General features: G+C 41.9%; 1 protein-coding gene across 6 annotated transcripts in view; it reads right to left on the bottom strand.

Annotated features, from left to right (window-relative positions):
- The window catches only part of LOC140715275 (catenin alpha-3-like), a 1577100-nt gene that overhangs the window by 806413 nt on the left and 748403 nt on the right, over positions 1-22284 (bottom strand). For 5 of the 6 annotated variants that reach the window (XM_073027216.1, XM_073027218.1, XM_073027220.1 and 2 more), the window contains exon 8: positions 12403-12459. The exons of the other annotated variant lie outside the window; for it this stretch is intronic. In XM_073027216.1, coding sequence (XP_072883317.1) covers positions 12403-12459 — 57 coding nt within the window. The remainder of the gene's footprint in view (positions 1-12402; positions 12460-22284) is intronic. 6 annotated transcript variants of the gene reach the window in all.

The raw sequence follows: 22284 nt of genomic DNA, 5'->3' as shown, positions 1-22284 counted from the left end.
CTCACTTGGAGTACTGTGTATAGTTCTGGTCACCCTGCAATAGGAAAGATGTTATTAAACTAGAAAGAATTCAGAAAAAAATCATCACAATGTTGCCTGAAGTTAGGGATCTAAGGAGAGGTTATGTAGACTAGGTCTTCACTCTGGAACATAAGAGATTGAGGGCTGACGATAGAGGTGTGTGAGAATATTAAGGGCACAGGCAGGGTGAAAGGACACAGTCTTTTTTCTCAGGGTGGGGGTATAAACAAGAGGGGATAGATTTAAGATGAGAAATGGGAGGTTTGAAAGGGACATCACTGGCAGTTGCTTCATGTGAAGGGCACTGAGTGTTTGGAATGAGCTGCCAGATATAGTGGTTGAAGAGGGCACATTAGCAAAACCCATCTAGCTAAGTACACAGATAGAAGTTTACAGAGCTAAAGGGCCAAAATGGGCAACACAATCAGCATGGATAATTTGAGCCAAATGGCCTGTCTCCATCCTGTAAGACTCTGTGACTCTATAACCAATACTGTTAGGGTTTGGCATAATTTCTGTTTGCTATTACTATCAAACCAGAGAAACAGGTCAGGAGTACATAACAGTGCTTCAGAAAAAACATCTGGTGTAATGAAAAGCAAAGTGCCCATCTAGTAAATTACAACACAGGTCTTCATGCACTCGAGATGACTAAATGAGCTGACGCAGAATGAACCTGACCAAAGCACTGCGGTCCTGCAGTGGACAACTGAATAGTTAAAGAAAGGACATCCTTCTCCTCTGAGCTGATAGAACCCAGAAGACAAGCATTTGTAATTCTCTTCAGCCAGAAAAATCGAATGGATAATAAACAGAATGTGTATTTAATAGAGGACTATGGCTAATAAAAATTAACTTCATGATTGGTTTATATGTCTGACAACAGTTCACTCACAAATTAGTTCATACATGATTGAGATCAATAATAATACAACATGTATTTAATAGACAACCGGACTGAAACGTAATTAACTGTGTATGCAGTTAATCCAATATTCAAGATGAATAACAATTAACTGAAAATGTTGCTGACATAGGACAGTTAATCATTAACTCAATTTAATTGTTACTGTAATCTTCCCCACGAGACGATATAAAGAAGGTTGAAAGAGTAGAGAAAATTTACGAGGATGTTGCCGGGTCTGGAGGATTTGAGTTACACAGAAAGATTGAATAGGTTTGGACTTTATTCGTTGGAATGTAGAAGATTGAGAGGAGATTTGGCAGAGGTATACAAAATTATGAAGGGTATAGATAGGGTAAATGAAAGCAGACTTTTTCCACTGAGGTTGTGTGGGGACTACAACTTAAGGGAAACATGAGGGGAAACTATTTCATTCAGAGGGCTGTGAGAGTTTGGAATGAGCTGCCAGTGCAGCTGGTGCATGCAAGTTCGATTTCAACATTTAAGAGAAGTTTGGATGGGTACAGCACATGGATGGTAGGGGTATGGAGGGCTATAGTCCCAGTGCAGGTCAATGGGCTGGCATGGACTAGATGGGCCAAAGAGCCTGCTTCTGTGCTGTACTCTTCTATGATTCTATGGCACTAATTATTCATACAGTACATATGGAAACAATTGTTAATTGTCTCAGTGTGTAGTTAGTAATATTATCTAACAGTGTAGAATTAATAGAGCACCTTATGTACTAGTAAAACGGGTGCAATTTTAAAAAAGGATGGTGGCCAATAATAGTTAGCCAGTTTGAAATTATTACCAATATGGGCTATCTGAATTTGTAACAAGTAAAGGAGTGATGCTAGCAATAGTTCCTTTAGCATTCTGTTACTCATGGTATTTAGAGTTAATCCAATTCTAAAGGGCAGATGCAAAATAACTCACTTTACAGCTAATAGAGGACTGAGCTTATTTTTTTAGACAGGGAGACAATTACAAACGAGTTGATTTTATCACCTTGTTTTATTTTATATTCAGACTGTGGAAGTTCAACAAATGAATCACCAGTACTCACTGGTGATGGTACTATTGAATTTTTCCTGTTTAAATGGATCAGGCTTTAAAAATACAACATTCTTCCAATTTATCCATTTCTGCCTCCATAAAATCCTTTCTGCGGGCTGCATCCCATCTCCATGGCATTTCGTCATTAAGGGCTGTCGGTGAAACTGTCTATTGTATCTCATTCAAATACAGTTCCTTGCTGCAAAGTCAGATTACAGAGCAAAGAACCAACCATGCTTCAATTCATTACCGCAGGACATCTTCAGGGAGCGGTGTCTCAGAAAGGCAGCGTCCATTATTAAGGACCTCCAGCACCAAGAGCATGCCCTTTTCTCACTGTTACCATCAGGTCAGAGATACAGTCGCCTGAAGGCACACACTCAGTGATTCAGGAACAGCTTCTTCCCCTCTTCTTCCGATTCCTAAATGGGCATTGAAGCTTTGGACACGACCTCACTTTTAGAATATACAGTATTTCTGTTTTTACACATTTTTTTAAAAATCTAATCAATATATGTAATTGATTTATTTACTTATTTATTATGCTTTATGTTATTTATTTTTTTCTCTCTCTCTGCTAGATTATGTATTGCATTGAACTGCTGCTGCTAAGTTAACAAATTTCACATCACATGCCGGTGATAATAAACCTGATTCTGATTCTGAGAGGTGGAAAAACATCCTTTCTGACATATTGTATCCCTGGATTTGGAACTGACTCCTAGCCTGCTAAAACATGCCACTACTAACACCTAATATTCCATCGGGGTAACCTCCAAAATGACTACATTAACATCAACTTCTCTAATTTCTGGTTATTTTCCCCACTCCCTTTTTCTTTTTCTCCATTCCCCATTCTGGTTCCTTTCTTACCCCGTCTCTTCTCCACGCCTGCCTATTTCATCCCTCTGGTTTCCCTCCTCCTTCCCTTTCTCCAATGGTCCACTCTCTACTCCTTCTTCTTCTACCTAGCACCTTCAAGCTTCTCACTTCAAGACAACCCCCACCCCAACCACTCGCCTGTCCCCTCAACTGGTCTCACATATCAGCTTGCACTCCTCCCCTGCTCCCATCTTCTTATTCTGACTTCTTCCCCCTTCCTTTCCAGTCCTGGCGTAGGGCCTCAGCCCAAAGTTGACTACTTGTTCACTTCCAGTGAAGCTGCCTGACCTGTTGAGTTCCCCCAGCAATTTGTGCTTGTTGCTCTGGACTTCCAGCATCTGCAGAATCTCTTATGTTCATGTACCACTATTAACATATTCACAAAGGTTAAACTAAGCAAAATTTTTTTTTATTGAAAAGCTCCATATAATGCCAGTCTGTGCATGGCTAACTTAATTTATCATTTAACAAATATCAGATGAAAACTTCTACATTATGTTGCGATGTAAGCTTTTTGTTTTGACAACAAATTATTTTTCACTACAATAAACTAAAATAAGTAATATTCTCCCATGAATTAGAGCAGCCTGCATTTTTTGTCCACTTTGTCCATCTTACTGGTATGCCTTCTCTTGATGGTGAACTTCTCAAAAGTGTGTGGGATTTCTGTGGGGCAGGTGATTTGCTCAGGGAGATGAGAGGATTGGCAATTCAACATTGGCTGATTTGATTTTGATGACGTGGTGGTATAAGTTGGAGAAGTCCAAAAAGTGATTTAGCTGTTTGAGGGAGAGCGTTTGGGGCATTGATCAATAGCGCACACTTCCTCTAGGTCCTTGCTTATGCCTTAGGATGAAAGGACATAACCCAGGATGGAAAGGACTGGGATGTCGAACTGCTATTTGCAGTACAGTTGGTTTTCAGGAAAACACTGAAGGGCTGAATGAACAAGGCAGATGTAGTCTTGGACATCCTTCAAGAAGATGAGGATGTCATCAAGGTAGACGAATACATACCTGTGTAGCCTATCTCAGGGGATCTTGTGAAGGAAGGCTTGGAAAATGGCTGAACTTGGAAAGTCTGAAAGGCATCATCCAAGTATTTGTAGAGGCCATTTGGTGTTATAAACACCATCTTCCATTCATCCTCCTGCCAGATGTGGATCAGGTTGGACACACTCCATAGATCCAGTTTGGTGAGGATCTGGGCTCGATGGAGTGTTTTACATGTGCCATCCATCAAGTGAAGACAGTAGTGGTCCTTAGTGGTGATTTTATTGAATACATAATAGATGACGCAGTGATGGAGATCTCATCTTTCTTTTTGACAAAGAAAATCCTGCACCAACTGGGGACTAGGATGGTCAAATTAAGCTATGTCATAGAGCTTCAGCAATATTGTCATTCATGGCTTGAGTTTCAGGAGTAGAGAGGTAGAAGAGATGACCTCAGGGAGGGGTAGTGCCTGGGAGGAGGTTTGCATGTAGCAAGACACAAGGAATCCTGATGAAGGGTCTCAGCCCAATACATCAACTGTTTACTCTTTTCTATAGATGTTGCCTGGCCTGCCGAGTTCCTATAGCATTCTGTGTGTGTTACTTTGTATTTCCAGCAGCTGCAGATTTTCTCATGTCTAGGGATGAGAACTGTGTTTAAATAGGCTGCAGATGATGAGATGAATACAAGTGGCAGGTGACTCCTGTGAGCTGGGTGGAGACTGGGAGGTGTCTTCCAGTGCAGGCCTGACTGGAGGGTTTAGTAAACTACAAATGGCTTCATCTTTACCAATTGCCAACAGAAGCAAACTCTAATGGAACTGTTACTTCAAACTCCTTGGAACACAACAACTGATATCAAAAACCATTACTGATGAATTCAAATGTCAGCTAAGACTTCAAACAAAGTACAAAAGTTCTCTCCCAGCCAGATGCCAGTACTTGATGGTAAAAGCAACCAAATTCAGCTTTGCAATTTTATTTCTTCCAGCCCAAGGAATGATAACTTGTCTATAATCAGGATATTTGAATCTTTACTAATATTTCATTAAGTATAATTATGACAATATCATGTGCAGCTCAGAGTTAGATTTATAGAGTTAATAATTAGGATATTTAATTTATTTGTGAAAATAGCCATTGTTTCTTCATGCAGCTCCACAGCTCGGATACATTGCGGTACACGTTTGAGTCAATGATTTGGCCCACATGCCATGGATTTCTCAAAGTCATTGGCAAATCCTACATCACTGCTCTAGAGCTAAATAGCAGAGTTTGGCTGCTGGGCTGGGGGAATAAAACCTAATTGAACTTTTGGTAATGTACAATACATCACTGATTTACCTCTAGGGATACGATGTATGTAGAACAATATTCTCAAAGATATAAAGCAATACCGCTTCTACTTGTTAAATTAAGTCACTCATCGTATTTTCACTACTGATAAATGTTCTGCAGGGGTAAAGTAGCTAATGCTTAAATATGGGGTTAGGAATCATTCTGTGAGATTAACCCGTTACCTGTTCAGTATTACCAGCGGCATATAAAACTGGTGAGTTCACATGATGTCAGCATGCAGCCAGCCGTACTAGAGTAGTCACTGACTGCACACGTCAGCACTGAGCTAAGTATTGCAAGTACTCCCTCTTCTTAAATAGTGTTGCAACAAGGGCTTCAGTAAAGTTTCTTCAATGAGGCTGCTTTGAACTATGGCTGAACACAAAGCAAAAGAAGAGCCTGTTGAGGAGGCCTTGACAGAGTAGGGAGAATGAATTCCGGCAAGAGGCAGTGGGAGAATGGGTGGAGGAAGCTAATTCACAGAGTGCTTCTCTAAGAACAAGGGTGCAGTGTAGGGAGAATGTTTGATGAGCAAACTCCAGTTGTCAATGTGAAGTGACACACCCCATGGACTGCTCCATCAGTTCCTCAGTTCATTCACTCAATGCCCCCCCCCTCCCACCATCACCAGCCTACAAATAATATTAGTCACATTTCTAAGTGCTCTGCTATCTTCTCATATGCTTACAGGCCCAGATCTCACCACTTACACGTATTGACAGCTTTTCAGCTGAGACAGCCACATCGCCCAAACACTTTGCAGGAAACGCCCTGACAAGTGTTTCTTGCAAGAGGGTGATGCTAGTCAGGCAGGTGGAAATAACAAGACAGGTATTAGGCCTTGTTTTTTCTGGAGCATAGGGTAATAGAGATTTGACAGTGGTGAACAAAATGATGAGGGGTACTGATAGGATAAGTGACTGGGGTTGGGTGAGACTAGAACTGGAGGTCACAGGCTAAGAGCAGAGGAACCTGAGGGGGAATTTCTTCACTCTGAGGGTGGTGTGAGAGTGGAGTGAGCTGGTAGAAGGTGAATGTCTGTTTGACTGGAACATTTAAGAAAAGTTTGGATAAGTGTATGGATGGGAGGGGAATGGAGGGCTATGGCCCAGGTGCAGGTCAATGGACTAGGCAGAATAACAGTTCAGCACAGATTCTCTGGGTTGAAGGGCCTGTTTCTGTGCCTTAGTGCTCTATAATGCTATTCCTGCATGTTTCAGCCATTGCAGAGGAGGTGTTCTAAGATAGATAGATAGATAGATACTTTATTCATCCCCATGGGGAAATTCAACTTTTTTTCCAATGTCCCATACACTTGTTGTAGCAAAACTAATAACATACAATACTTAACTCAGTAAAAAATATGATATGCATCTAAATCACTATCTCAAAACGCATTAATAATAGCTTTTAAAAAGTTCTTAAGTCCTGGCGGTTGAATTGTAAAGCCTAATGGCATTGGGGAGTATTGACCTCTTCATCCTGTCTGAGGAGCATTGCATCGACAGTAACCTGTCGCTGAAACTGCTTCTCTGTCTCTGGATGGTGCTATGTAGAGGATGTTCAGAGTTTTTCATAATTGACCGTAGCCTACTCAGCGCCCTTCGCTCAGCTACCGATGTTAAACTCTCCAGTACTTTGCCCACGACAGAGCCCGCCTTCCTTACCAGCTTATTAAGACGTGAGGTGTCTCTCTTCTTAATGCTTCCTCCCCAACACGCCACCACAAAGAAGAGGGCGCTCTCCACAACTGACCTATAGAACATTTTCAGCATCTCACTACAGACATTGAACGACGCCAACCTTCTAAGGAAGTACAGTCGACTCTGTGCCTTCCTGCACAAGGCATCTGTGTTGGCAGTCCAGTCTAGCTTCTCGTCTAACTGTACTCCCAGATACTTGTAGGTCTTAACCTGCTCCACACATTCTCCATTAATGATCACTGGCTCCATATGAGGCCTAGATCTCCTAAAGTCCACCACCATCTCCTTGGTCTTGGTGATATTGAGACGCAGGTAGTTTGAGTTGCACCATATCACAAAGTCCTGTATCAGTTTCCTATACTCCTCCTCCTGTCCATTCCTGACACATCCCACTATGGCCGTGTCATCAGCGAACTTCTGCACATGGCAGGACTCCGAGTTATATTGGAAGTCTGATGTGTACAGGGTGAACAGGACCGGAGAGAGTACGGTTCCCTGCGGTGCTCCTGTGCTGCTGACCACCGTGTCAGACCTACAGTCTCCCAACCGCGCATACTGAGGTCTATCTGTCAAGTAGTCCACTATCCAATCCACCATGTGAGAGTCTACTCCCATCTCCGTTAGTTTGTGCCTTAAGATCTTGGGCTAGCTGGTGTTAAAGGCACTAGAGAAGTCAAGGAATGTAATCCTCACAGCACAACTGGCCCCATCTAGGTGAGAGAGTGATTTGTGCAGCAAATACATGATAGCATCCTCCACTCCCACCTTCTCATAATGCTATAATGCTATGAAGTATCTCTGAGGTTGCAGCCACCGTTGGGGTGAATGATATTGTCCCTAATCCACCTCTCAGCATACTGCAGCCCAGTCCGACTGAAAAGCTGTTGCTGATGCATTTCTCCTTTTCTCCTGTCCGTGTACCCTTTCTCATTTCAGGAAACCCTGGTATGGGACCTCCCCATCGGAGCAGAGAGCTGGAAGAGAGTGTAATGCATTGTAATTTGATCTTAGGACAAGCAGTTCGGAGGAGACCAGCTCCAAATAGGACGGGCTAGAAGATGGCATCTGCGCAGCATGAAGTGATGGAAACAAGCACACAGGAGTCATGGTGAGAAAGGCTATCTCTTCTTGTAATATACAGTTGCAGAAGATCCAGGTGAGGTTTTTGCTGAGTCAGGCCTGTGTTCAGCCAAATACTCAGGGTACTGGAAGCCTCAAAGTTGGCACAGAGTTTGCTGCAGGGTTTTGTGGTGACAGTGGTGGTGGGTCAAATTTCCTTGGCATTGCTCCTGTGAAGGATTGAAGGGCCTATATCTGTGCTGTAGTGCCAAAAAAGGGCAGCAGATAAATGCAGGCTTTTGTTGTTAGTGTTCCTTGTATCAACCATGTAATACAGTCAGAAACCCTGATGGCTGTTCAGCTGTGAGTCACAGAGCTAAGGACAGCAGAAATGTTGCTTAAAGATGCTTACAGCGTGCTTCACAATATTACTGGAGATGGTAAGTCTCGCTCTGTAAACCTGCCCCACATGCATTTGTGGATTCATGGCGTGACTTCATTATTAGCCGGGGCAACAGCCACTTTGCTGTGCAGTTATGAGGATGATGTTGGGAGTGGAATTTTTCAAGATCGGTGGAGGGTGTTTTGCTTTTAAACAGAAGCTGAGGAAGGATTTAAAAATCCACAGTTCAAAGCAAATTTATCATCAAAGTACATATACAAAGTACAATCTACCTTGAGATTCATTTTCTTGCAGGCATTTATATTTACATGAAAATGAAGAAATGCAATAGAGGTTTAAAAACTACATAACGAATGCTGACGAGCTCTCTGACGGTGGTGGCTGAAAAGAGGATGCTGTCCAAGTTGCATGCCATCTTGGACAATGACTCCCGTCCACTCCGTTATGTACTGGTTAGGCACAGGAGTACATTCAGCCAGAGACTCATTCCACCGAGATGCAACACTGAGCGTCATAGGAAGTCATTCCTGCCTGTGGCCATCAAACTTTACAACTCCTCCCTCGGAGTGTCAGACACCCTGAGCCAATAGGCTGGTCCTGGACTTATTTCCACTTGGCATGATTAACTTATTATTATTTAATAATTTATGGTTTTATATTGCTATATTTCTACACTATTCTTGGTTGTTGCGGCTGTAACAAAACCCAATTTCCCTCAGGATCAATAAAGTATGTCTGTCTGTCTGTCTGTCTGAACATCCAATGCGCAAAATAGAACAAGTCATGCCAGTAATAAATAATACTGAGAACTTAAGTTGTAGAATCATTGAAAGTGAGTCAACAGCTGTGGAGTCAGCTCAGCTTTAATTTCACTGAGGAATAGGAAGGACCTCAATATGAAGGTCCATTACTGGAATCACAGACTGGTAGAAGGATTGCAGGGCAGAGGAGAAATGTTTCCAGTTGGAAACTCATGGGACTTTGGAATTTTCCACCTGAATACTACCGGATGTAGGAACTCTTTTCATGTTTGAGAATACTTGAGGTGCCATGGACCAAGAAATGAGAAATGGAATTAGGCTGGAGAACTCTTCTTCAGCTGGCAAGGATGCACTGGGGCAAATGACTTGAGTAATATAGCATGGTAAGAGGCCCTTTGACCCAACCATAACATCCTTCCTGCTAGTTGCAGTTGCCAGAATATGGCCCATTACCCTCCAAGACTCTCCTCTCCACGTACCTGTCCAAGTGCCTATTAAACATGTGCATTTGTGGTTACCTTGACCATTTCCTCTGGCAGTTCATTCCAGGTACTCACTACCCTCTGTGTTAAATATGTTATAAGTTAGGTCATTGATTGGTTGAAACATAGAAAACATACAGCACAATACAGGCCCTTCAGCCCACAAAGCTGTGCCGAACATGTCCTTACCTTCGAAATTACCTAGGGTTACCCATAGCCCTCTATTTTTCTAATCTCCATGTACCTATCCAGGAATCTCTTAAAAGACCCTATCATATCCGCCTCCACCACCGTCATTGGTGGCCCATTCCACGTACTCCCCACTCTCTGCATAAGTAACTTATCCCTGACATCTCCTCTGTACCTACTCCCAAGTACCTTAAAACTGTGCTAGCCACATCAGCCCTGGAAAAAAGTCTCTGACTATCCACACGATCAGTGCCTCTCATCATCTTATATACCTCTGTCAGGTCACCTTTCATCCTCCGTTGCTCCAAGGAGAAAAGGCCAAGTTTACTCAACCTATTCTCATGAGGCATGCTCCCCAATCCAGGCAACATCCTTGTAAATCTCCTCTGCACCCTTTCTATGACTCCCACATCCTTCCTGTAGTGAGGTGACCAGAACTGAGCACAGTACTCCAAGTGGGGTCTGACCGGGGTCCTATATAGATGCAACATTGCCTCTCAGCTCCTAAACTGAAGGCCAATGCACCATATAGATTGGTCTGAAGGTTTGAAGGAAAATGTGAATTCCATACAGTAACATTAACCATCAAGGCTTTGTAAGAAGAAGTGATAAAGTAAAAACCAGAAGGATATTGCACTGTATTCTTTAACACAGTGTCTTAGCCACACTCTAAAAACTATAGCTTTTGTCCCTCAAAGTTCAAAGTCAATTTATGATCAAAGTACATATATGTCACCATACACAACCCTGAGATTCATTTTCCAGCAGGCAGACTTAACATCATGACTCCACGTCAGATAAGGAACTGGTATGAACACCATTAGAACAATAAGTCAATTAAATTAATTGAGTTAGTGCCATCAGATTTTCCAGCAGGAATTGCTGTAACTGAACAACTCTAAAAGCAACGCACACAAAATGCTGGTGGAACACAGCAGGCCAGGCAGCATCTATAGGAAGAAGCACCGTCGACATTTCGGGCTGAGACCCTTCGTCAGGACAAAATGAAAGAAAAGATAGTAAGTCTTTTACTCTTAGTAAGTCTCTTACTATCTTTTCTTTCAGTTAGTCCTGACGAAGGGTCTCGGCCCAAAACGTCGACAGCGCTTCTCCCTATAGATGCTGCCTGGCCTGCTGTGTTCCACCAGCATTTTGTGTGTGTTGCTTGAATTTCCAGCATCTGCAGATTTCCTCGTGTTTGCAAACTCTAAAAGCAAAAGGCTTAACTTTAGGAAGGTCGCAGCTGTGTTATCTGTTCACGGAGGTGCTGGCTGTTCCTTTGTGATAGGTTTATACGAGGCTGAGATAATTCAGACAGCGATTAACAGGAAGCGTTTGCCAACTCGTTGAAATGGAATGTTTAAACCTTTGCATGAAGGTTACTAGGCCAGCAGTTCTCACCAGCTCTTCAAAATGGATGCTTCATGGTTGCTTAAGATTAACATTTTGATGTGCCTAACATCTCAGTACTGTTTGGACAATTCACGGTGAGGGAATTATCTCACAATGGATCATGTTTGTTTTGTGCAATTGTTATCATTACAGTAATAGTGAATCCTTATTGACTACTAGTCAAGATCACTCTGTTCCTTGAACCATCTTCGGTTAACGTCTCTAAGGAGTATGTTGAAAGCGTTTTCCTGTGTGTACTGGAATGATATCCCTGCAGCAGGTATGTGCTGTAAGTTAGCTTACACCAGAAGCAGCAGCCTCGACAAAGCAAGACAAATGAAGATCAAGAACCACAAACACTACTAAACACCAGAGATTCTGCAGAAGCAGGAAATCCAGAGAAACAAACACAAAAAGCCGAAGGAATTCAACAGGTCAAGCAGCAACTATGGACAGGAATAAACAGTTGTTGTTTTGGACCAAGACCCTTCATCTTTCCTCTTCTTTGACATTATTGTTGGACACTGCACCCCTTGCTGATTTATGGTTCAACCTGCTAGTGAAGGAACTCCTTGTTGAATCTCAGTAACAATTAATGTTCTTTAAATATCTTAGCTTGACATGGCCTCCTGCATTGAGCCCCCATCCCCCTGCATTCTTTTAGCAAATAGTATCCTTCCCTGAGTGGCTTCTCCTTGTATCTGCCAAATGCACAATACTGAGGGGAAAAGATCTACCAGACACTTGTTCTGGAAGCTTTTGTTCCAGTACAATTAGCTGACAAAAAAAAAAACAGCCTCACCCAAAACAGTAATAGAAACATAGAGTAATAGAAGTTTATGGTACAAATTGGCCTACCATGTCCTTGTTGGCCATAAAATGGACCAGGTTAATCCCACTGTCAGAATCCATTGTCTTGTAAGGTTGTAGCTCTAAGTGCTCTTTGGACATTTGTGTTTTTTTTTTAATTTGCTAAGTGATTTCTGGCTCCACTACCATTTCAGATAGTGGGTTCTGGAAACCCCAAATCCCAAAATCCCTATCTCCAGCCCCAAAATACCCACTATGTGCTGGGTGAAAATTTGTTCCTTAACTTACAACTAATCCTTTCACCAATTAATTTAAATCTATGCTGCCTTGCTGCAGTCCTCTCTCTAGGGGGGAATCTGGGTCCTTACTCTTCAACCTGTCCCAGCGTTGCATAATTTTACACACCTCAATTAAGTCACCTCTCAGTATCCACGGTTTCAACCCTTCCACGGTCTTTTCTTTCTGTGAAGACAAGAATGTGCACGTATACCGGCTGTAGTTAACTAGCGTTTTAAGCAGTTCTCGCGTGAGCTTCTTGCTTCAGTATTCTGCACATCAGTCAATAAATGCAAATATCCAGTTTCCTGCCTTAATCACCCTATCTATCAGTTCTTTGGGGCTTCATAAGCACATACAAATTAGACGCAGGAGTAAATCACCTGAAACCTGCAGCTTACTCTTCCAATTAACAAGATCATGGCTGATCTCACTCTGTAACTTCAGCTCTGCATTCCAATTTACCAATGGTTCTTCCTTCGAAATTTTCAAAGCCGCAGCTTTCACTGTTCTTTAAGGAAGAGAGTTCCAAAGTCTGAGTGGAAAATTCATGCTGCTTTTGTCTTAATGGGTGATACCTAACTTTTTTTGTTATGCAGTGACCTCTAGTTCCAGATTCTCTCACAAGAGGATACATACTTTCCACGTTTCATTCTTCTAAAACTCCAGGGGATACAAGCCTAGATTGTCCAAACTTTCCTTCACAGGTGATTTGCCCATTTCAGGTACTGGTCTAATAATCCTTCTCTGAAATCTTTCTATTATATTAACATCCTTCCTTCAGTTAGGAACCCAACAAATACATAATACTCTAGACATGGCCTCAGCAATGAACTATATATATGAAGCAAAATCTTCTTCCTTTTATTCATCTCCCCCAAACAAAAATGCAAACATTCTGGTAGCTTTCCTAATTACTTGCTCCACCCGTATACTTTGTAATTCATGCATTTATGTCACTCTGCATCTCACAGATCTGCTACTTCTCACAGTGCGTATAATAGACTTTATTTAAAATCTGCTTGTTGTTTGTGCTAAATGTAAATAATTCACACATACACGTAACAGCCACAATTAAGAAATTTACTGATGTCACCAAAGTTGGGCCTAGGAGTCTTTTTAAAGATAAGCTTTACTGTATTTGTCGCATCCAATGAAATGCATCATTTACATCAAATCAAATCAACTGGATTGTGCTGGGCAGCCCACAAGTGTTTCTGCCATCAACATAGCATGCCCACAACTCACTAACCCGAAATGCATGTCCCTGGAGTCTGGGCAGAAACTGGAGCGCCAGAAGAAATGCACATGGTCATGGGGAGAAAGTACAAACGCCTTGAATACGGTGGTGGGAATTGAACTCTGATTGACGCCATAATGTTATTATGATAATCGCTACAATACAGCGCTGCCTTAGATGATAGGAAGGAAGTTCCAGGATATAAAAGATATCGGTGGTCAAGTTAGGTGTGCACTATGAGGCAAGTAGAATTCAATCCAAAGAAGTGTGAGATTATTCATTTAGGAAGGGCATACGAGATGACAAATTATATCAGGGCTGATGGTGGTGCTGAGCCCTGAGGAACTCCACTGCATGCAGTCCTCAGGATACGGTAATAAAATTCCCATCAACAGTCGCTAAAAGCTAACTGCTATTGGAACTCAGTGGGTCAATGGAGACGAAGGGATGGTCAGCGTTTTGGATTGAGACCCTGGAGAGGAAGAGCTGGCGTGCCTCACGAACAATTTGCAGTGGAGTGGCAGCAGTAGAGGAGTTGATAGGAGATGTGTCTTCACTCAACTGTTCTTTTCTTACCTCCTACTCTATTCTTTCCTCCATCATGGGCCACTTTCCCGTGATCTCAAAGGAGTATCAATCTGTTATCTTCTTGATCTATCTGTCCCGTTGAACTTCACCAATTGTTTTGCTAAAGCACCATTTGTGCATTGGCTTTCAATTGTTGAAAACTCAGTGACACAGGAAAACACTCAGTATGGCAACAGTTGGATCAGGAGTGAAAAGATATAATCCACCAAATAATCCCTGTGCAGTTCATGTTTGCTTTGATTACCAATGACGTGGGTGATCCTTGTTCTAGCATCAGCCAATGGCTTTACCAAAATGGCATTAAGTGACAGTTCCAATGGAAACGAGCAACACAGCTGAAACCACACCTTCCTTCCTTTGTGACCGTGAAACAGCTCAAGAAACAACCAACACAACACAATGACCCCCTCCCCACGTTTAATATCTACAGCCCAAGAAACAACCAACACAACACAATGACCCCCTCCCCACGTTTAATATCTACAGCCCAAGAAACAACCAACACAACACAATGACCCCCTCCCCACGTTTAATATCTACAGCCCAAGAAACAACCAACACAACACAATGACCCCCTCCCCACGTTTAATATCTACAGCCCAAGAAACAACCAACACAACACAATGACCCCCTCCCCACGTTTAATATCTACAGCCCAAGAAACAACCAACACAACACAATGACCCCCTCCCCACGTTTAATATCTACAGCCCAAGAAACAACGAACACAACACAATGACCCCCTCCCCACGTTTAATATCTACAGCCCAAGAAACAACCAACACAACACAATGACCCTCCCCCCTCTCCCCGTTTAATATCTACAACCCCAAGTAACAACCAAAAGAACACAATGGGTCCCCATGTTTAATACCTACAGCCCAAAAAAACAGCCAACCAAAAATCATCATAATCCAATGCTTAGCTTGTGTTTGCAGTGTCAAACTGAGTAGAACAACAAAGAAGTTAACTCCTGTCAGTAGCATTTAATGTATTATACTATAATATCAGAACAATGTAGAACACAGAACACTACAACACAGTACAGGCCATTCAGCCCATAACATTGTACTAACCATATAACCTACTCTAGGATCAATCTAACCCTACTCTCCCTCATAGTCCTTCATTTTTCTATAATCCATGTGCCCATGTAGGAGTTTTATGAATTTCTTAAACGTCTCTAATGTATCTGTCTCTACTACCACCCCTGATAGAGTATTCCATGCACCTACCACTGTGCAAAAATGCTATATCTGCTATCTCACTATACTTTCCTCCCATCATCTTAAATTACGGCAAAATACACTTGTTTGCTGAAATTCATTCTATCATTTTCAGTGGAATGAATTTCAGAGGCAGAGTACAATACTGATGACGTTACTTTTCAATGGGAATGGATTTCCAGAGCACATTGTTACAGAAAGCAAGATGTTGCATCAGTTCAAATGGGAATCACCATTGGCAGTGCTGTTGCCTCTCAGCTTCACACCATCCGTGTGAAGTCTGCATGCTGTACCTGGTGTCAAAATGGTTGTTGTAATGCGGCTAGTGTGGTAGTGTAGTGGGTAGTGCTTGGTGCTCCCACTTCCAGCTTCCGCTGGCTAACAGTCTTGCAAAAAGGAAAGCTGAACGTGTAAGTCTCTCTGTGTCAGTACACAGCCTCTCCAACAGCAAGCTTCATGCCTCCTCGCTGGTGACACATGGAAACTAAACTCCTTTCAGACCCAGGCTGGACTACAGAGGACGGGGAGGAGGTCTGGCCCCAGTACGTAGCATGCAGGCCCACTGGTGTGTGGACACACCCTGGTGCTCATGCACCAGATCCCCAGCTACGGGTAAATAGCCCCACTGCCTTGCAATTAGCCTCAGGAGAGACAAAGGCTATGGGAATAAACCTAGACAGCAGATCCAAAGTGGAGCCCCTAAGTCAGCTGGACGTTATTAAACATCCTTCCAGCAGCTCCTGCACCCAAGCTGGTGCCAAATATATTGCTTCACAAGCTTTCCTTTGGACTATACTGGTGAGGCTGAGAGGGGGATCTTGACAACTGGGCATCTCAGGGTCTCCATACCTTCTGCCCAGGCTACTGATGATCATCATCATCACCCATTGACCTTTGAGACAAACGGATGCCAACCAACCAACCTGCGACCACACCAGCTGAGCCCAGATTTCATAGTTCCAGATAGTATGGAAACAGGCTTTATGGCCAACTACATTGGTGCTGATTTTAAACATCAATTACAGTAACCCTACATTAGTCTCATTTTATTCTTCCTACTTTCCCCAGATTAACACTCACCAACATATTAGTGGTGAATTAATTTACCATCCTTGCTACTTTTGGAATGCAGTAGGAAACTGCAGTAACTGCGGGAATGCCACCCAGTCACAGGGGGACCATACAAACTCAACACAGATCGCACTGGAAATTAGAATTAAACTCGGGTCCCTGGAACTGCAGGACAATAGCTCTACAAGCTTTGCCACAGTACTGCCCTTTGAGTACTCAGTTTTTCTTCCCGTAACCCAAAGGTGTGCTAATTAGTAGGTTACTGTCTCTTGTAAATTACTGGTGGGGAGTTGATGGACATATGAGAGAGAATAGATTACAGGCAAATTAAGAGTGATTTTGGGATTGCTTTGAAAGCTGACATTGCTTTGATGGACTGAATGGCTTCCTTTCATCTCATAAGTAAAGCTGAAACAAACTGGAATTCTTCATTCAAAGAACAAGAGAATTACCATGAGACAATGCATTTAGAGGAAAATTATGGCTGAAAATTCTACGATCTTCAGCAGTTTTGTATCTGTCTCAGGAACTGAAAGTCCCAACCTGTCAAAATGAAGAAATGAACAACTTAAAAGGAAAAAAAAGTTGAATACAACATTAAATCAAGTAAGAAAATAATTTGCATTTTCTTAAAATGAAAAGATGAGGAATTGCCAACATGGAATCCTTAACCTTACGGGAAATGTCATAAAGGAGTAAAGTTTTTCTTATGCTCTGCGTGTGCTGCAAAGCATGTTTTCCTTAGCTGGTAATAATCTGAGTCATTTGGAATTTACTCAGAGGTAATTCATTACTGAGAGCCAGGCTGCATCTTTTAAAAGGAAGGCACATCAAGGCTTGCAACAGATGGCGGAATGTCTTTTACAACAGCAGTTGGATTGGTAAACTGTCTTTGGTTTGTCTGCATCTTTGTATTTTGAAGAGTATTGTGCTCAATTCCTGTCATCCCATTGCAGAAAGTATGTTTGAGACTTTAGAGACGGTGCAGAGGAGCTTCCTCCTGATTTACAGAATATTAGATATATAGAGAGGTTGAAAAGTCTTGGATTCTTCTTCTCGAAGAATCAGAAGTTGAGGAAGACCAATGTTTATAGAAAAGTAGATAATACAGGTCACCAATGTAGGCTAACGCTCAGTCTTCCAGAGAGTGAACACATGAAAATCATCAGGCCCAGACTGTTGCCCCTGGCTATGTCTTTAGATCCTGTGCAGATCAGCTGTTGTGGGTATTTGTGGGCATTATTAACCTCTCTGCTTCATTCTGTGGCTCCCATGTGCTTTAAAAAGATGACAATCACTCTGTACCTGAGAAAAACAAGATAATGATCTTAACGACAACTACCCATTGGCTCAGACATGAAGTGCTTCAATAGTATGGTCATGTTAAGTGTTAACTCCAGCCTTCCAGCCAACTGTGACTCAGTCCAGTTGCTCTATCACCACACAGGGACTCCATCTCCCTGGTGCTATACTCATCTCTGGAGCATCTAAACAATAATGTCACTCATATTAGATGACTGTTATTGGCTATGTCTCCACCTTCAATACTATAATTTCAAGCAAACTCATTATCAAACTCCAGATCCCAGGAGGCAATGCTTTCTTCTGCAACTAGACTTCACGACCAACAGACAACATCTAGTAGGGATAGACGGCAACATCTCTCACAACTATTCTAAACACTGGAGCTCCTCAACGTTGCATGTTCAGCCCTCTTCTGTACTCCCTGTACGCTCTTGACTGTGTGGCCATATCCTGCTCAAACTCCATCTAATTGTTTGCTGATGATACCACAGTAGAGGGTCGCTCTTCAAATAAGGATGAGTCAGAGTACAGGAAGGAGATAGAGAGCATATTAATGTGGTGTTATGACCACAACCTTTCCCTCAAAGCTATCAAAACAAAAGAGCTGGCCATTGACTTCAGGAAGGAGGGTGGTGCACACACTCCTGTCTATATGTTGAGGTTAAGAGGGTTGAAAGCTTCAAGTTCCTGGGAGGAAGCATCACCGATAACCTGTCCTGTTCCAAACACATAGACGTCATGAATAAGAAAACTCACCAACACTTGCACTTCCTCAGAAATCTGGCATGTTGCCGTCAACCCTCACCATTTTTTTAAATCAATGCACTGTATAAAGCATTCTATCTATATGCTTCACAGTTTGTTATGGCAAGTACTCTTCATGTAACAGTAACAAATTGCAGAGAGCTGTGAGCACAGTTCAATACATCATAGAAATCAACTACCTCCCCTACCCCCATGTATTCTGTCTAAACCTCACTGCCTCAGTAAAGCATCTAACATAGTCAAAGACCCCACCTATCCTGGACATTCTCTCTTCCCCTGTTTTCCATTAGGAAGAAGATACAAAGACGCAAATGCATGTACCGCCAGGCACAAGAATAGCTTCTAACCCGCTGTTATAAGACTATTAAGTGGTTGTCTCTGTGATAAGGTGGACCCCTGACCTTACTTACTACCTTGCTATGATATTGTAACTTATGGCCTACCTGCACTACACTTTCTCTGTAGTTGTTCCACACCATTCTGCATTGTTAGCCTTATACCTTGTTCTACCTCAATACACTGTATAATGATTTGATCCGTATGAACAGCATGCAAGCAAAGCTTTTCACTGCATCTCAGTATACATAGGTGATAATAATAACACCAGACAACAAATTTTTCAAAAATGTTGCTTCCTCAGAATTTTTTTTGTTTATGATAGACTGCTTGAAGATGAACACAAATGTAATTTCAACTACTTGTATCATATAGGAATTTGGAGAAACAACAAATTAACTTTATTGAATATGATGTATTTAATTGCATAATGGCGCTGATGCTTTGCAATAGTTCAACTAAGTTAAAAATATTTTGTTAATGATTTTCACTTGTACTCAGTCTGAGGCTTCTTGCTTAAGCATCCAACAATAATTCGCCAGCATTGATGGATTCCAGTTGCCCTGGTAACTTTTCTCCATGACCGCAATGTCCTGGTGAAACCTTTCACCATGCTCATCGCTAACAGCACCAAGATTTGCAGGGAAGAAGTCTAAATGGGAATGCAGAAAATGAATCTTTAGTGATATGTTGCATTTCATGGCTTTATATGCTTGAAGTATGCTTTCAACCAGCTGCATGTAGTTTGGTGCTCTGTAGAAGCCGAGAAAAATTTCAACAACTTCCTTGAATGCCTTCCATGTGATTCTCTGGTCCCACTAGAAATTCTTCAAATTGCCTGTCATTGATGACCTGTTTGATTTGTGGACCAACAAAAATGCTTTCCTTAATCTTGGCATCAGTTACTCTGGGAAGCATCTGTCCCAAATATCAAAATCCTTCATAGAAATTTTTGTGCCTGGTGATAGCAAATTCCATCCTTACAGTCCTGAACCCGATAATTATTACTAAAACCTGTCCTGCCATGCAGGAGCCACGCTGCCTAAGCATGCCCAAACATTTCTGGACAAGATAGGAAAGTTTCCAGCCTACGTTGTAGGCAACATTTTAATTGACCTGAATGATGAATTGAAATAATAAACATGTTTATTGAAAATGGTGCATGATAGGGAAATTTCATGGTGATTTTCATGATCAATAGCCCAAAATTCATAAGATACACCTAAAGGTATTCAGGAAGCAAAACCTTTGTTGTCCAGTGTTCAATGGAGAGAGGGGAAATTTTAAGCATGATGGCAGTTACCTGGTGAAAGCAAACACATCGTGGCTTTTCAATGGTACTTAGATAGACATATAAATATGAAGTGATTGGAGAGTTATGGATTGGGTAGCAGACAGGATTAGTTTCATTTGGGCCAAAGGACCTATCACTCACTGTCCTGTACTTTTCTGTGCTGACAATAGTCAGGAAGCTCTTAGCAGAAACAAGAGAAAATCCGCAGACGATAGAAATACAAGCAACACCCACAAAATGCTGGAGGAACTCTGCAGGCTAAGCAGTATCTTAGCAAGCTTGAATCTTTTTCAAGTCTACAATGCAGGTATAAAGAAAGAACCGCAAAGTGTCTGAAGAATTTCTGAACATACAAAGGATATCATGGCATCAGTCAGTGCCAAGAGCCATTCCTGAGAAATTCAATACAACATCTCCATATTCGATAAAATCAGACTACGTTTCTTTAAATGCCACATTCTGCCATCTGCAGCAGTAGATCCTGGCATGGTTCAGTGCATTATACAGTATGCCCGTCACTTAACCACCAACAAGATCTGTTAATCAGATTTCATACACTTGCAGACTCAGCTTGCAGCCTTATTGACAGTGGAGTCCAAATCAGAATCAGGCTTATTATCACTGACATATGCTGTGAAATTTGTTGCTTTATCGCAGCAATACAGTGGAATATATAAAATATACCATAAATTATAGTAAGAAATATATGCAAATCAATTAATTAATTAATTAAGTCATGCAAAAAGACAGCAAAAATAATGAGGTAACGTTCACGGCTTCAATGGCCGTTCAGAAATCTGATAGTGGAGGCGTAGAAGCTGTTCCTAAAATGTTGAGTGTGTGTCTTCAGGCTCTTGTACCTCCTCTCTGATGGCAGTAGTAATAAGAGGGCAAGTCCTGGGTGGTGGAGCCATTTAATGATTCATGCCGACTTTTTAAGTCTACAACCCTCGGCAGCTTTTTCTAATCTTTGCCTTGGCCCCTCCGTAACAGACAGTGATGTTACCGGTTAAAATGCTCTACTCTGTAAAAATTTTTAGAATCTTTGGTGACATACCAAATCTCTTCATACTCCTAACTAATATAACTGCCAATGTACCTTCTTTATTCATCAATATGTTGGACCCAAGATAGATCTTCAAAAACATTGACACCCAGGAACCTGAAACTACTCACACTTTCTACTGCTGGGCCCTCAGTGATGTCCTCTAGAAGCAGATGGATGACAGAGCTCAAAGAGGCTTCCAAGCAGTTAAACAGTCTGTTCTCCGGCAGCTCTAAAAGACCACTGATCAACCCTGGGAAACTACAGTGGTCTCTCTGGAACAAAAATCTGCAGTCCTTCCTTGGGATGTTAACATTCCTGATCCAATATATGCTGATGTGCTGTTGTCCATTCCAAGAGAGTCATCAACCATGTGATGACTCAAGGCCATCCTCAAAGGATACCTGCATCCTACTCCAGCAAAAGTCAACCAGACCTTTTCACTCCAGCAGCAACAACTGGTAAAGCTACAGAGTCGACAGAGGCAGATAGACCCAGGATACCAAAGGAGAGGAAATTGACCAATGGTTTTAAGCAATTTCCTACGCTTGGTTTTACAAATCTGGATTGTTATATTGAGGCTCTTTTATTTTGGTATTATACCTACTTAAACACTTCAATAGTCATTCATTGATGTAGGCTAAGATGTGAGACTGTTAATAAATGGGAAATTGGGGTCATTAATAGTAATGAGTTGCTAGTGGACAACTTGGGGAGAAATCAGCCCAGGTGAACTCATTCCTTCCTCTTCTTTCACATCACCTCCTTCTCTTTCCTTTTATTGCCCCACATCATTCTACTCAGTTCCATGCTGTATTGCAAAGCTTGGGCTCTCTTGATGCTGCAAATGTGTAGTAAAGAGGAGGTTTTTCCTAATAAACATGGTAGGCTCCTACAGAAAGATCTAGACAGCAAAACCTTTCCTTGGTTCTGCCAGGTCAGAGATTAAATGTTAGCTCTGCTTCTCTTTCCACAGATAGTGCCTGACCTGCTGAGTGGTTCCATCTATTTCTGTTTTTAATTCGGATTTCCAGTCTCTAGAGTTCTTTGATGACCAGAAAAACCTTTATTTTGGTTAACACAAATAGTTGATTTGTCAGGCTTGCTCATATGTACGGTGGATGGCATGGAACGAAAGCAG

Source organism: Hemitrygon akajei, chromosome 23 (assembly GCF_048418815.1).
Source record: "Hemitrygon akajei chromosome 23, sHemAka1.3, whole genome shotgun sequence".
Classification (NCBI taxonomy): domain Eukaryota; kingdom Metazoa; phylum Chordata; class Chondrichthyes; order Myliobatiformes; family Dasyatidae; genus Hemitrygon; species Hemitrygon akajei.
This window is presented reverse-complemented; position numbering and strand designations above follow the sequence as displayed.